The sequence below is a fragment of the Tenebrio molitor genome, chromosome 7 (assembly GCF_963966145.1).
Source record: "Tenebrio molitor chromosome 7, icTenMoli1.1, whole genome shotgun sequence".
Taxonomy (NCBI): Eukaryota; Metazoa; Arthropoda; class Insecta; order Coleoptera; family Tenebrionidae; genus Tenebrio; species Tenebrio molitor.
The window spans coordinates 1,817,740-1,834,414 of NC_091052.1; the positions used below are offsets into that span (position 1 = coordinate 1,817,740).

The following is a 16,675-nucleotide window of genomic DNA, read 5'->3' on the forward strand; positions in this document are numbered from 1 at the left end:
TTGAATTTCATTTTAGCCTTGACTTATTTTTATACCAAGCCTTTGATCGAGATAGAATAATGAGACAAAATCAGATAGGAAATCGATCAAAATTCGCCTAGATTCAGTTGTAATACGCTAGACTGTCCCTGTAAATATAGTTAGCGAAATGCCTACACGGCCATTTGACCAATTTTATTATAATATTTGACCTACTGCATGTAAAATATCCTTATCAATGTATAGTTTATCGAAAATCTTGTTAGCATGTTTCTAGAATAAAATTTCCTTTAACTATGAATTAGTTCTTTTAATAAATCCTCTTGACCTTAACACAAGTTAACAAGATCAACTGTCACGATTACTTTATCACACTCTTTAATACACTTTTTCAACAAATTTGTACACTTAATCAATACTGTGCATGCAGCATCACTGAGAGACTATTCGGTTTTTCTCAAGAATCTTACAATGTTTATAGGTAAGAATTCAAGCCTGACTTGCACTGTTTTACTTGAACGCAACGACTTCCTCCCGAGTTGTTCCCTAATTCGTGTGTTTCTTTTTAGGGACTTCCCACACCGACCCAACGAAGCGCTTTTGAAAGCTGCGAAAGTCGGCGATTTGAAAACAGTATAAAACCCCTTTCCGTGTTACCAAACTTTGCATCAGTTCACATTTCAGGTGCAAGAATTGCACAGCCAAGGCTACTCGCTGCTGACTAAAGATCCCGCAGGACAGACGATGTTGCACTACGCATCCCGATACGGCCACAAGGATATTGTAAAATATATAATCAGATATGCTCCTTCCTCAATACTGAATATCAAAGATATAAACTTGTGAGTGGTGTGATTTTTGAAGTGTCACGGGAACGTATTTGTTATTGTAGGGGACAAACGGCACTTCACAAAGCGGCGGCGTATAAATGGCGGAGTATTTGTTGCATGTTAGTCGCTGGGGGTGCAGCTTTAGACGTCACGGATCATCGAGGCTTAACTCCGAGGCTGTTGGCTTTACAGTCTGATGATCACGATTTGGCTGCATATTTCGAAAGTGAGTTATTGCGCTTTCAACACTTTGACAAACTTGGACGATTCATCTTTCAGGTCAAGAACATTTCCAGCTGGTATCTTCGAGTCTGGGGACTGTCGTATGAAAAGAGCAATAAAACAATGTATCATTCAAGAATATTGTATTAAATTATTCTGTCACACTGTTTCTCTAAAATTGCCTTACTACTTATATTCAGAAATGCTAAGAAATGTATTGTTGTACCTAAAATACTACAAATGTGATAATACTAAAATTAAGCTTTCTCATTAGCGTATTTTGTTTTGTTTTATTTATTTACTAAAGATAAAAAATTTTAGTTGTTTACTTGTAAAAATGTATAAGCAAATTTCGGCTTATATTTTTGCACTAGAAAACTAGGTGATATGAGATTATAATTATTCTTCCAAGAAAGGAGAACAATCAGAACAAGTACTGTACATATTTAATGAATGTTTAGATTTATTAAAGAACATATCACTCATGACATTCCTGTAAGATTCTGTAGATATAAGTGTGTTAACTATTTTAAATTGTTACGTTTGATTTGATTCGTTGAGTTACTCGCTTTAAGAAATTCGAACACAGGGCAATAAATTAGAATGTGTGTCTAGTATTTATCCCGTCGATGTTCTGGTTTATTACATTTAAGAACGCATGTTATTAGAGGCACGTTTCTCAAAATTAAATCCTCTTCCAAATTCACAGTCGTTGCAATTTCCAAAATTTTAATAAAACGCAGCAGTGTCTTCGGCAAAGCCATTTTGAGAAACTTGGCCCTTTGTGTAAATTAGTACAGCAACGAATTTCAATATTTCCCGAAAAGACAATCTATAAATGTTTTAAATAATAATTGTCGTAAGTGCTATTCATGTATGATAGTTGTATACATTTTTGTCTCTTTAAAATTTTTATTATTCAATTTTTGAACTGCATTAAGCATCTAGGATTTGAAACATTAATAACAATATAGTATGTAAATACGTAGAATTTAGGCATCACTCTTTAGGTAGACTAGTCGTAGACCTAATTACAGGAACACATATCTTCATTTGATCAATCGCTTTTCTCGACAAACTTGAAAACTTTCCGAATCTTTACCGGACGTGAAAATTACTTAAAAATGCTTGATTGTGAGCTAAGTTAAGTCAATTTAGGCTAAAATAAAATATTTCAAACGAAGGATATACTGTATTTATCCGTGAAGTTCCTGTAATTATTTATAAAAATAAATGCCTTACATACTTTAGTTAATGCTATCCTGTGAATACATACTTAAAAATTAATCAGGAGAGAAAAATATTCATCGGAACGACTACAAGCAACAAATTACCGAACAATACGAATACTCAAGTCATTTTTAATTAACAAAAAATTGAAATCCATCGCTATAAAAACATGATAGAATCTAATTAATTTTTACGTAACCACTCTATTTTTTGTTGTATTTTACTGCCAGTATTAATTGTAAAAGAAAAATATCTTATTGATATTTTTGTATTAACGTATTTAATAAATTAAGTATTTTTCCTTTAGTCTGCTAGAAATCGATAGTTTCTTGAGTGCACCTAAAATTAATCGGTTCGATTATGTAGTACTTAGTTCCATGGAAAATGGACAAATCTCGCTCGATATTCTTTCACTAGTTACTATGAAAATGTGATCGAAACTAAATGTACATAAATTTATGTAATTATCTTGTAAATTTAATTCATCTTGACTAGCTTTAGCGGTAGTTATTTAAACATTGCAGTACCTATCGATAGTAAATATAAGCTAGAGTTGTCACTTACGGAGATATAAGATTCATAATTATATAAAATGCAACGCGTGTTTCGATTCTTCTTTCATTTTAATTGATGAAGCTACCTACACATACGTAAATAATTTTTCCAGGATTTTAATCTCATTTGAATGATTTTAAACTAGAAAAGGTGTAGACTTAAAAAAAATTAATTAAATTTAATCTTCACATACAGGGTGTTATTGAAAGTTGTACAGATATTTTAATCACGAGCTACTGGCTTCATGTAGAACTCGGAAAAAATATCTAAAAAATTCTATGTCAAAAAATAAAATGACATTTATTTTTTGAGCTACAATTTTTTTTAATTGCTTTTAGTCTTCTACGTTGTCAAACAACCTCGTAGATAAAATTTCGGCACATTTAAAAAAAACACCCTGTATATCATATTTTATAAAACGTACACCAATGCGATTTCCTTGTTTTAAAGCATATTTTCTATAGGTTACTTCGCATTGGCGTACATTTTATAAAACATGATATACAGGACGTATTTTTAAAATGTGCCGAAATTTTACCTACAAGGTTGTAGGACAACGTAGAAAATTTTAAAAAATGGTAGCACAAAAAATAAATGTCATTTTATTTTTTGACAGAATTTTTTAAATATTTTTTCCGAGTTCTACGTGAAGCCAGTAGTTCGTTGTTAAAATATCTGTACAACTTTCAATAACACCTTGTATATTACGCAGTAGAATTTTAAAGGACTTGTTACAATGTTATCTAGTTATTCTATATTAATCTGACACCAAAAAACTAAAACGAAACAACGTATAGGATTGTAGAATTATAGTAGTATTTGCACGTACCCACATTTTTATAATAGCCGAAGAATTTTTACAATTCCTTGTGACGAAAGCAACACAATTAAAATACAGGACGTAGGAAAAAAATTGTGTTGGTTTCGTGTATCGTTGTATCGATTTATTCCTTTCTAAAACCGTATTAAATTACCGAATTACTGGTTCATCTGTTACAATCTGCCTTGTTCGTCTTCAATATTACCAATTTGATCATGTAAAAAATTATGAGGACACGTCAATTATTATTATGTTGGCATTTTCTTTTTAACCTGTCCATTTAGATAACTAAGGGTCCAAGCATGTGTCTAGTTATGTGCATCTGTAGAAGATAAAATACTACGATTGAAATTCCGTGTGGTGAAATTTCATTTTACTGAATTGAAGAAACTTGATCAGTTTCTGTATTAAGATCAAATTTTACCACGCGATTTATTTTATTGGCACCATTAACAACACGAGTTAGCACCGTTTTGTAGCACAGTTTGTGAAGGGTTTTTATGGCACCACGACCACATATTTTTATATTTGCACATAGCAAATACATATTCTAATGTTAAAATCTCCCACTGTATATTGTGCAAAATGGATGAGAATTTTAACTTCCATTTTATCATTTTCAAATTTTCTATGCCTAACTATGTATATTACTATTAAATATAATTATGTTAAAGAATTCGAGTTTTATTGTTTTATTTTGTAGACTACTTCTTTTTTGTTGATTATGATGGAACAAAACATAAAAAATTCCACAGAGATGCTCCTAATTGAAGGGTAAATATTTTCTCTACAACCATTAAATACTCGTAATATTAATTCCACGCACCGTGGATGCCAAACTGGAATCCACGGGAAGTCGGCCAATCGGATGCGTTTGTAAACAATAAGTCGCGCGTCGCGTAGCAACCAGACACAATTTGAATTCTCAAATAGTCAAAAATCAAATTAAATTCAATTTTCAGAGATTGTATAGATTTTGTATAGTCGTGGAGAAAGTATAGTCTTCTACTCGCCTATAAATTAATTATTCACGAGGAAAAAAATTGCAACACGAGCCGTAGGCGAGTGGTGGAATCATCAACTTGTAAAATTGGTTTTTATTTTTTTTAAACGTAGGCTTTGAAAATATTCAGGAAACAGATAGTGCGTTGTATTCTTTACGAAGTGTCCAAGTTACGAATTTTATTCCAGTTAAAGTTTCCACACTGTACTGTATTATTGTTGTAACTACTATATTCAATCTAATTAATGTATCAGTAAAATTAATAAAGGTCAAATTTATTACTTAACTAAACCATCAATAGAATATCTTCACTATAGCATTTTATCAGTAAACATGTTTAGCTAATTAATTAATTCCACAGTTGTATGTATTTTGTGTGTTCGCGTTCGTAATACAAAAACTGCAATGTGATCACAACATATGTGCTACAAGACGAAACGATCTGAAAAAAAATACTTAGAAAATCATCAACTGTTCTTTAGAATTATACCGCAAACAATAAACGAAAATCAATTACAAAAAACCCTCCAGCTGTAATTTGTACGTTGGTGTGGAGTAATTGCAGAGCAAATGCAACTAACTAAAATAAATGTTTTATATTATTTAATAAATACATCTGCAATACAGGATCGTACCTCCTTTCTTGCTGCTTTCCCCTTAGTTTTCATTAGAACCTTACAAACGATATTCTTCATTTTATTTGCCTAAAAGCATCTTTACATTTTTCTGTTTACCTCCCTGGAGAATTTACCTGTGACATACAAGTATCGGCCACAACACTAATTAAAATTACTCTAATGATAATTATCGAAAACTCCATAAACTGGTTCATGTGTAAACTTGTCTTTTCAAATACCACTGAACAGTAGATTTGTATAAATCCGCATACCAAATTATTAAAACCAAACGCCAGAGAAGACAATAATAATAACGAAAACGTCTTGTTTATATCTTTTAACCAGTGGGATAAATTTTGATGTACAACTATAATCTTCTGTCGTTTTGTTGGTGGACAAGTCAAGAAACTTTTATTCAGTGCATTCAAACACTGACAACTAATAGAATTGATTATATCGAATCTTGCCAATGTAGTCACTTTAAAAATTATCAAATTTACATAAACAACGACGTAAAATACGTTAACCCATCTGAACGATACACTCTTGACAAATATAAAATACCACATGTTGTTAATTGTAGTCACTGCAAAAATATAAAATATGAAGACCACTGTTAATAGTTCTTTTGCACCTAATTTAAAATTAGTTGTACAGATTTTATGTAAATCGAACTGAAGTGCCATTAATTTGTTCACAATATTTATGGTTACTAGTTCATGAATTACATCGTAAATGAAAATGGATAATGTGTTAAATAAATCCAAAACAACATACACAAATAATGTCGCTTTTACAACAAATACACGATCAGAATTATTTTTTAATGTGTTGTATGTGCAATAGATATGCGTAGAAATTACTGTTAAACTCCACAACATTCTAACATGTTTATATTTATTGCTAATTTGAAACTGATTTTTATGGTGATCAAAATTTATAAATGCCATCCTCAAGTTTGATGACAACATAATTATTTTTAGGAAAGAAAATAAGTCCATATCTGCTATTCCCATGTTAACTACTTAATGGTAAATTTCATTACTGGATTAGAAACATAACAATACATTAAGTAAGTAATTGAGTAATCGTTGGTAGTAATTTGATTATTATCAATTCCAACGTTAGTATGGCACACAGTTAATTAAAAAAATCATAATCTAAATGGTTTTTTTTGCATATCGTAATGAAAGTGGCACTTTTTTACACGCAAAATCCTAGTGAAAGTAGCACTTTTTTACACGAAGAATTGCAGTGAAAGTAGTACTTTTTTGCATCATTTTATTCCATTTCCTTGGAGATGATTGTCAAAGCAAAAACATTACAAACATCACAAAATTCACAAACATCACAACCATCACAACCACCACAAACATCACAAACGTCACAACCCTCACAAACATCACAAACATCACAAACCTTACAAACATCACAACCATCACAAACATTACTACCACCACAAACATCACAAACACCACAAACATCATTACCACCACAAACATCACATTTGCAATTTTATCGATAAATGGATGAATTATGTGTAAAAATGAAACACTTAATTTGCAGAATTGCTTAAAATTTTGAGAAAAGTAAAAAAAACATGCTTAACTTTAAATCGTCATAATTTCAAATCAACATTAATGAAATTCACTTTGAAAACTTTTTCGTTATATGTACTGTCGCGAGCAATAAATTTTGGTCGTCAATGTCATTTCAAAATTTGGTTAGATTGTCACAAATTTAAAAAATTTCCCTGCCTGATTATGCCCATGTCAACAAAGTGTCAAAAAATTAGAAAAAAATGCCAATTAATGTCATACAACATGATGATAGGTTATGATATTTACGACTGTTTTACAATGGAGCATTTTCGATTGCGTCAAAGAATGACCTTGACGACCAAAATTTATTGCTCGCGACTGTACCTATGGTCGGTGGACAAATAAAACTGGGACACTTAAAATTTAATCTATGTAAATCAGACCATTGAATTGTCAGTATATTTGTCAGTGTCTATTTAATATGTCATACCAAAGTATGACATATTTGTGATAAAGCCGTAATTAAACGATGCAAATTTGTAAATTTTGACTTATGTGATTGTCATTTTTGTCCCAGTTTTATTTGTCCATCGACTGTACAACTAATGACAGACAAATAAAAATGAAACTAGATTATTATTCAAAATTCTCCGAACGTTAATAAGAACATCTAAGATAAGAAAGTGATATTCAATTGTTAAGGAAAAGACTAAATCCCACGCCCCAGTCAAGGTAATCTTGTCCACTAACCTGTGGAATTTGTTTTTTCCTATTTGAAAAAATATATAGGGTGGTTCTGGAGGTTATAGGGAGAAAGTTAGATCAAATGCGTCCCCCGTTGTTGTTTTCTTGACGTGTTTTTGCATTTTTCACAAATTTAAATCTTTCAGAAATTATTTAGTGTGGTTAATTTTTTGGCATTTTTAAACAATTTTTATCAAAGTAATCAAAAAATAAAAAGTTCCCAATATATTGTCTTTAAAGCTATAGTTTAAAGTATAAATTTAGATTACTTTTGATTTAATTATTAATTATACAGGGTTATTCTAAATGATTGTAGTCGAAGCAGGCCATGTCCATGTTATTACATTTTTGCCGCTTTCATGTGAACTGTCAGTTTTGTCGCTGTCACTGTCATTTTTTAGGTGAAAAGTGCGATGATGAGGTTTTTATTTATTTTTGTTAAATTAACGATTGAATCCAGAAATATTGTCTTGTTTTGCACCCAGTTTAACTCCCGTGTGTACTCACTTATTCACATAATTTTGATGTTTTTTTTATGTGGAGCGGCAACCATAAATTTTACATTGAGTTTTCACGCCTACTTCGACTACAATCATTTAGAATAACCCTGTACCTACTGATGAAATTTTTCCTTATTTATGTTATCTGATCAAATGATTACTTTGTAAACTAGCCAACTTAGTGGAGGTGTTCAAAAAAAATCGCGCCCATTAAATAGAATGCAGTATTTTTCTAAATAAGTTACGCGGTTGTCTTTACCACTTAACTGCTGTTACGAAATAAACTTGAAGTTTGTCAATGCAATAGTTATTGTTATCTCTTATTTAAAAATGTAGAACCATTCAAGGCTACACACAATGTCAATGCCAAAAACCTATTTAGATTATAGATATAATGAAGTATTGTTGTAATCTTCTCAAAAGCAGTATTTTGAACATGATCCGACTTCTAAAACCTTGATTAAAATCTTATCTTTCATAATCGCTTTTAGGTAACTGTTGTAAACATTGTACTAGTCGTTATAAATGACAACAACGATGTGGAAAACTGTTGCTTTGTTTTTGCTCTTACAAAACAACCTGTCTTCTGCTAGATATAGAGATGCTGACTTATTTGATTTAACAGTTCTACATATGAATGATTTTCATGCTCGGTAAGTGCACCACCTGCCCAGATAGATAAAATATTATTTACTTTTTCCTTAGATTTGAGGAAACAAATGATGAAGGGGGTACTTGTAAAACTGAAGAGTGCATAGGTGGATTTTCCAGGCTTTATGACGTTATTAATAATGCTTTGGCTCAAAATCCAGATTCCATTCTCTTAAATGGAGGTGACAATTTCCAAGGTACCCTCTGGTACAATATTTTCAAATGGAACGTTACACAAACCTTCCTCAATGAGTTGCCATTCGATGCCATTGTAAGTACTCTTCCAAAGTAAGCTAACTCGTTTGAACAAAATCAATACAATTTTGCTAGACTCACTAGCATAGCCAGGAAGATATAATTGATATTGCTATCTTAATCAGTATGATTTTTTGCTAAAACTTACAAAATTCGAAAAGGTGCTGGGGAATCATGAATTCGACGATGGAATCAAGGGAGTTGTTCCTTTTATCAAAAACTTGAAAGCTCCCGTGATAGTTTCAAACATAGACGACAGTCTAGAACCTGATATTCAAAACACATATCAAAAGAGTGTGGTTGTGGAAAGAAATGGTAAAAAAATTGGAATCATTGGAGTCATCATCAAAACTGCCAACGTAAGTACTTTGCATATTTGGTAATTCATTACAAGTATTTTTTTATATATAATTGTAGGAGATTTCCTCTACAGAAAATCTAAAATTCTTTGACGAATCTGAATCGGTCAATGCTGAGGCAGAACGATTAGCCAAGGAAGAAAATGTCTTTACAAATATAGTTTTGTCCCATTCTGGGTACGACGTTGAACAACAAATTGCCAAAAAAGCTACAGCTGCCTCTAAAATTGGTTTAATTGTTGGTGGACACTCCCACACCTTTCTTTACACTGGAGGTAGGTAATTTTTTGATCTTTTTTACCGAAGTCTCTAACCACTTGCAACAGAACCTGTGCCTGGTCCTGCTACTCCTGCTGGACCTTATCCGACCATTGTTGAAAGAGTGGACGGAAAACAAGTACTGGTGGTGCAAGCTTCTTGTTACTGCAGATATCTTGGGAACATTACTGTCAGTTATGACGAAAACGGTGACTGTGTTGATTGGTCCGGAACTCCTTACTTCTTAGACACTAATACGCCACAAGGTTATTATCGATAACCAAACAACAACCAAATTTTGTCTCGAAATACGATTTTCAGATGAAACAATTAACCAAGAAATGCAGCCGTGGAAAGACGAAATAGACGCAGTAGGAACCAAAGTCATAGGAAAGACACTGGTAAAGCTGGACCAAACCACGTGCAGATATTCAGAATGTTTGTTAGGTAATTTTGTTGCTGATGCAATGGTGTATGGTGTAAGTACAAGACTTGATTGTTTTTGTCAAATTATAATGTCTGCTTCAGTACACAGAACAAGCAGAAGATGACTCGTCTTGGACATACGCATCCTTGGCAGTGTACAATACCGGTGGTTTAAGAACTACCATCGAGAAGGGAGGTACGTGGTGAATATTTTTTTCTACAGATGATAGATCCGGTTGTTCCAGACATAACTTACAACGACATGGTGACCGCTCAACCATTTGGTAACACGTTTGATGTCGGAGAAATAGAAGGGCAATACATCAAGGAAATGTTTGAAGTTACCATGACCCCATACAGCTACGGAAGAGCTTATGCCGATGTAAACTTGTTGCAAATTTCCGGTAAAAAATCAGTGATCAACTACATTTCGATCACAACATGTCGGTTCTAGGCTTCCATGTTGTTGGTAATTTAAGCCAGCCTGCCGGTTCTCGTATTGAATCGCTAAAGGTTCGCTGTAATGAATGCACAGTCCCGATATATGAAGATCTAGATTTGGACAAAACTTATCGCCTAATCCTACCTTCATTCTTGAAAACCGGCGGTGACGGATTTAACGTCATAGCAGAAAATCTGAAAAATGTCAAAGTAGGAAGAGTGGACATTGATGTTTATTTGGACTACTTAGAAGCAAAGTCTCCTATTTTTGAAGAAGTTGAAGGCAGAATTCAGTTTGTTGGAGAGACAGAAATTCTTTATAGAAATATAGAAAACTAATTATGGTATTGTGAATAAAAATGAACCATAAATGAGACATTTATTTTCCCACATTCATAATTTTTTGCTATCTAAGTTATCTAAGTACTTATCGTCTCAACAATATCAGCAATCAACAATTTATTTCGTCTCTTGAAGATTATTTTCAACATTTCGATGATTAAATTATATCTAATCATTTGAACACTTTTGTTGCGACAAACACAAATATTCAATTAAAACAATGAATTTCAACGCAGCAATTTTTTGTTGGCTCTTCTTTGTTACTGTTTCTGTTGCTAAACCCAAACAGAGTGAATTTGATTTAACGGTGTTACATATCAATGATTTTCATGCGCGGTAGTGAAAGCAGCCTAAAATATAATAGTGACCAATATGATATTAAAATTTTCCTAGATTTGAAGAAACGAATGATGAGGGAGGAACGTGCAAAAGTGAGGAGTGTATAGGTGGATTTTCTAGGGTTTATGAAGTGATAAGCGAAGCCTTAGCCCAACATCCTGACTCTGTTTTGCTGAATGGAGGAGACAATTTCCAAGGGACCCTCTGGTACAATCTCTTCAAGTGGAACGTCACCCAATACTTTCTCAATAAGTTACCGTTCGACGCTGTCGTAAGTGCTTTTTATTGTCCCACCTAAGACTTTCAGGTCTTTATGGACCGATTTTTGTGAATGAAGAATAAATTACTGGTAATAAAATGCCAGATTAATTTAAATTTAAATTCGACAAGCCTTTACGTCCATAAATGCAAATAGAAACACAATCTTTTTTGTGGAGGGAGTGGAGAGGAGTGAACGAAATGAACGCGTTTAGGGCGTGAACGAAAGCGAATGCGGCGCGAACGGAACCCGCTCATTGCCCGGCCAGTGAGAGTACAGAGAGTAGACGCGAACTGCGCCCGATGACAATGCATATGCGCGTTTTAATATTTTTTGGAAAATTAACACGTTTTTTTTCCTTTTTTTCTTGTAGTACGACTGACTGCCTTTAGAAAATTTGGCAGAAATCATTGTTTTTTGTTATTCTATCTTAAATGATTTAATTGACAAATAAAATGGCGTTTTCACGACTGGAGGTACTTGAATAACGCGAGATTAATCTCCCCCCTTTATATTATCTATCTGTAAAATTTCACAAAATTCGATCCATAAATAATAGAGATATAAGACCTAAAAGTCTTAGGTGGGACACTCTGTGTAGAGTTAATAATAATCAAAAATATACATTATTAATCATGTATGTGTCCAAAAAGAAAATAATACATTAAGAATCGATTATTGCTTTCAAAAAGGTATTGGGAAACCACGAATTTGATGATGGCATTAAGGGAGCCGTCCCTTTTATCAAGAGCTTGAAAGCACCAGTAATAGTCTCAAACATAAATGATACTTTGGAGCCTGATATTCAAAACATATATCAAAAAAGTGTAGTTATTGAAAGAAATGGAAAAAAAATTGGAATCATCGGAGTCATCGTCAAGACAGCTAATGTAAGTTATTTTTGAATAAAGTCACTGAGTTTTACAGACATTTTTGAGCAAGATACTTACACATTCATAATTCTTTTCAAGGTTTTAACCGTGATATCTTTCTGTTGCCAGATATACTCGTACATTTGACGACTAAGATAGTCTTAATCTTGTAATTTAAAAATAGCAAGATAACAAAACAATACTTTTAAAAAATCTTTAGTTTAGAAAACTAATCACTGAAAGCAAATATGTTCCAATTGAACCTGATTAGATAATCTAAATTATTAACTATATTTTGGCAGGAAATTTCTAATACAGAACAATTGAAATTCTTTGACGAATCTGAATCTGTTAATGCTGAGGCTGAACGACTGGTGAAAGAAGAAAACGTCTTCACAAATGTAGTCTTGTCCCATTCTGGGTACGACACTGAGCAAGAAATCGCCAAGAAGGCAACTGCTGCTTCTAAAATTGGTTTAGTCGTGGGCGGACACTCCCACACTTTTCTTTATACAGGAGGTAAACCTTTCACTCTTCTCGAACAACTTCTAATTTTTTGTAACAGAACCTGTACCCGGACCTGCGACTCCTGCTGGACCTTATCCAACAATCGTTGAAAGAGTCGACGGCAAACAAGTACTAGTCGTTCAAGCGTCATGTTACTGCAGGTATCTTGGAAACATCACAGTATCTTATGACGAAAACGGCGATTGCGTTGACTGGTCCGGTTCTCCTATATTTCTAGACACAAGTGTACCTCAAGGTAATCAAAAATTGATGTAACAATTTCTCTCTTTCAATGTATCTTTCAGATGCAACAATTAATCAAGAAATGGAGCCCTGGAAAGATGAAGTAGACGAACTGGGAGATAAAATAGTGGGAAAAACGTTGGTGACTCTTGACCAAACAATGTGCAGACACTCTGAGTGTCTACTAGGTGATTTCGTCGCTGATGCTATGGTTTACAGCGTAAGTGTTAAAAGTTTACAACTGCATGGTCTTGAAATAGCTATTCTAGTACGCTGAAGTGGCAGAGGAATCTTCATGGACTTACGCAGCGTTAGCAGTGGTAAATGCTGGTGGTTTAAGGACAACCATTGAAACTGGAGGTAATCGGTAAGATTTGTTAACAACAATTGACTCTTGTGGTTTTAGACATAACTTACAACGACATGATCACCGCTCAGCCATTTGGAAGTACCTTCGATGTTGGCGAGATCGAAGGAAAGTACCTTAAAGAAATGTTTGAGTTCACCATGACTCCTTACAATTACGGACGAGCTTACGTTGACATAAATCTGCTACAAGTTTCAGGTGATTTTCTAATATTTAAGCTTTTCAACTGAGTACTCAAGTTTTTAATTTGTCAAGGTTTTCGTTTGGTTTACAATTTGACCCAACCCAGTGGTTCACGCGTGGAATCAATCAAAGTTCGCTGCAACGATTGCACCATCCCTGCATACGAAGACTTAGATTTGAATAAAACCTATCGCTTGATTGTGACGTCCTTTTTGAAAAATGGAGGTGATGGTTATCAAGTCTTGACAAATAATTTGAAAAATGTCAAAGTCGGAAGGGTTGATATTGATGTACTTCTGGACTATCTGCAAACAAGGTCTCCCGTTGTTGAGGAAATTGAAGGGAGACTCCAGTTTATTGGCGAAACAAAAATACGCTACAAAAATCTATAAAACTGATTGTATTTTTTGTTAATCACCAAATTAAATGGAATGAATCAACTTGGGTTGCAGTGATTTACTCTTTCTTGTGAATAGTTGTTCGAACAAATTAGAAATATTTTAATAGATGTCATTATGACACACTTTACCGGACTAGTGCGGTAAAGTGCCGTGTAATTTATTTATTTATCGTGATTTCCCTGGTATTAAAGAACAAGTACTGATATGTAGTTACCATCTAGTATACTATAGGTATGCGTGTCTAACTGACACGAAGCCACTTTACATATTCAATTTATGCATCCATTGTGATAACAAAGGGTCACTTATTTCAACTGCTACGTCTTGCTAATACAATACATACCTTGACTTTTCATCCGTTTGAATCTGTTTTGCTATTGAAATCAAACAGAACACATGAGAACTGTGCCACAAAGAACACAAAAAATTCCTCATATTTTTAATCTCCTAGAATGCAGTACATTAAGTGTATCATCTTTATTCTCTTGCTCATTCAGTTTGTTGAAAATGTTCCCGTTAAAGAAAATGTAATAGAATTATCAGTGATACACATCAACGACTTTCACGCCAGGTAAGTGAATTTTCTGTTAAACTTTCAACAACACAGATTAGAATTTATTAGGTACGAAGAAACCAGTCTCGACTCAGGTTTATGCAAATCTGATAAATGTATCGGTGGATTTTCTCGACTTTATGCCACCGTAACAAGCTTATTTAAACAAAAGCCAAATTCCATATTACTTAACGCGGGGGACAATTTTGAAGGTACTGCTTGGTACAACGTACACAAATGGAACATTACTCAGTACTTTCTTAATAAATTGCCAATAGACGCATTTGTGAGTAATACAATCCAGTTGATACTGCGTTTACAATTTTATGAGTATTTAGACATTGGGAAATCATGAATTCGAGGATAAAATAGAAGGTTTGGCTCCGTTTCTTCAACACATCAAAGCTCCTGTCGTTGTTTCAAATATTGACGCAAGTAAGGAACCTACAATCGAAAAATTATTCAATAAGAGTGTTGTTATTGAAAGAAACGGTGTAAAGATAGGTGTTATAGGAGTAGTTCTGTCAACGATGGGAGTAAGAAGCTTTACACCTGTTTGCAAAGAATCACTAGGTGTTCAATTCCAGGAAATCGCAGATATAGGTAATCTCGTTTTGTTGAATGAGTCTGATTCCGTAAATGCAGAAGCTGAACGTCTGGTTAAAGAAGAAGGAGTTTTCACCAACATTGTATTATCACACTGTGGATACGACGTTGAAAAAGAAATAGCCAAAAGAGCTACTTCAAGAATTTCTTTAGTCGTTGGGGGACATTCTCATAGCTTTCTTTATACTGGAGGTGCCTTCAGGAAGTTAAAAATATCCGAATGAAAATATACAATTTTCAGAAAGTGTTTTGGGGCCTGATATACCAATAGGACCATATCCTACGGTCATAGAAAATACGGAAAAAAAGAGAGTTTTAGTTGTTCAAGCATCATCATATACCAAATACTTGGGAAACATTACAGTTTTCTATAACAGACGCGGTGAGGTTGTCGACTGGAGTGGGGCTCCTGTGTTTCTAGGAACTGCGGTACCTCAAGGTAAAAATTTTGAAAAATGTAAAGTAGAGAAATATTGAATAGTGAATTGTCAAAAATGAGAGCAATAATCACTTTGCCATTTTGTTATGTTTTTTATTTGTATACTAGATGACGAAATCAATGAAGAATTGATCCCCTGGAAAAAATCCCTTGACTTTCAATTCAAAGTTATTGGTAGTACTCTGGTACGACTGGAGCAAACAACTTGTCCAATGGCAGAATGTTTGATTGGTGATTTAGTAACAGACGCGATGGTTTATGCGGTTGTTTATTAAACCGACCATGTACCTTTCAACACTAACATATCATTTTTACAGTTCACAGATTCACCGGAGCCTGGTACTTGGACTAACGGCTCTATCGCCATGATGCATTCCGGTGGACTAAGAACCGGCATTGACATTGGCAGTGAGTGCAATGACACAACACACACAAAAACTTAACTTTCCTCGTTATTAGATATAACTTACAGCGAAATAGAAAGTGTTCTACCATTCAATAATACAATCGATATTGCGGAAATTAAAGGACAGCACTTGAAAGAAATTTTGGAGTTTTCGGTCGCCGATGTAAACATCAATTTATTACAAGTTTCTGGTACATTTTCTTCTTCAAATACATATTGTATGATTAACGATCGATTTTAAGGGGTCAAAGTTGTTTTCAATTTAACGATGCCTGAAGGTTCGCGGGTGATTTCTCTCCAGTTACGATGCCAAAAATGCACTGTACCTGTCTACGAAGATCTCGATGAGGAAAAAATGTATCGCATAATCTTACCATCGTTTCTAGTAGACGGTGGCTTTGGTTTTACTTTGTTTAGAGATTGCTTACGCGATCGACAAATAGGAGAATTAGATGCGAAGGTGTTTGCTAAATACGTAACGGGTAAATCCCCTGTTTTCCTAGAAGTTGAAGGACGAATCCATATTTACAGATAAAAATGTGTCGTTGATGTTGAATTTAAAACAAGCGTATCAGAATACGCGTTTGTTTTATCTTATCGAATATTAACTGTACTGAAAGTGATTCTGTTCTTTCTTTGAATATGAAACCTTTTAATCGCCTCATTTTTGTTAGGATAAGGATGTAATATAAACGTTTCAGACGTTGGTGGATAAACATTTTACAGT

At 33.7% G+C, this 16,675-nt stretch overlaps 4 protein-coding genes across 9 annotated transcripts in view; all 4 read left to right on the forward strand.

The window, feature by feature from the left end:
* rdgA (retinal degeneration A) overlaps positions 1 to 4,317 on the forward strand; it is a 133,277-nt gene extending 128,960 nt beyond the window's left edge. For all 6 annotated transcript variants that reach the window (XM_069052731.1, XM_069052734.1, XM_069052733.1 and 3 more), the window contains 4 exons: positions 549 to 612; positions 664 to 821; positions 872 to 1,035; positions 1,089 to 4,317. In XM_069052731.1, coding sequence (XP_068908832.1) covers positions 549 to 612; positions 664 to 821; positions 872 to 1,035; positions 1,089 to 1,138 — 436 coding nt within the window. In that variant the 3' untranslated portion in view covers positions 1,139 to 4,317. The remainder of the gene's footprint in view (positions 1 to 548; positions 613 to 663; positions 822 to 871; positions 1,036 to 1,088) is intronic.
* Positions 4,318 to 8,534: 4,217 nt separating this feature from the next.
* Positions 8,535 to 10,802, forward strand: LOC138135588 (apyrase-like). The gene is made up of 9 exons (XM_069054349.1): positions 8,535 to 8,694; positions 8,747 to 8,963; positions 9,109 to 9,306; positions 9,365 to 9,581; positions 9,633 to 9,830; positions 9,886 to 10,043; positions 10,093 to 10,186; positions 10,236 to 10,394; positions 10,445 to 10,802. The coding sequence occupies exons 1-9, from the start codon at positions 8,567 to 8,569 to the stop codon at positions 10,768 to 10,770; spliced, it is 1,695 nt and encodes a 564-aa protein (XP_068910450.1). The 5' UTR covers positions 8,535 to 8,566; the 3' UTR covers positions 10,771 to 10,802.
* A 143-nt stretch (positions 10,803 to 10,945) lies between these two features.
* LOC138135589 (apyrase-like) lies at positions 10,946 to 13,988 on the forward strand. The gene is made up of 9 exons (XM_069054351.1): positions 10,946 to 11,109; positions 11,167 to 11,383; positions 12,064 to 12,261; positions 12,546 to 12,762; positions 12,809 to 13,006; positions 13,056 to 13,213; positions 13,263 to 13,353; positions 13,400 to 13,558; positions 13,616 to 13,988. Exons 1-9 carry the CDS (start codon positions 10,994 to 10,996, stop codon positions 13,933 to 13,935), a joined length of 1,674 nt encoding a protein of 557 aa, XP_068910452.1. The 5' UTR covers positions 10,946 to 10,993; the 3' UTR covers positions 13,936 to 13,988.
* A 272-nt stretch (positions 13,989 to 14,260) lies between these two features.
* On the forward strand, positions 14,261 to 16,571 carry LOC138135591 (apyrase-like). The gene is made up of 9 exons (XM_069054353.1): positions 14,261 to 14,515; positions 14,567 to 14,783; positions 14,836 to 15,033; positions 15,085 to 15,295; positions 15,345 to 15,542; positions 15,651 to 15,805; positions 15,860 to 15,950; positions 16,002 to 16,139; positions 16,191 to 16,571. The coding sequence occupies exons 1-9, from the start codon at positions 14,397 to 14,399 to the stop codon at positions 16,481 to 16,483; spliced, it is 1,620 nt and encodes a 539-aa protein (XP_068910454.1). The 5' UTR covers positions 14,261 to 14,396; the 3' UTR covers positions 16,484 to 16,571.
* The last annotated feature ends 104 nt before the right edge of the window (positions 16,572 to 16,675 follow it).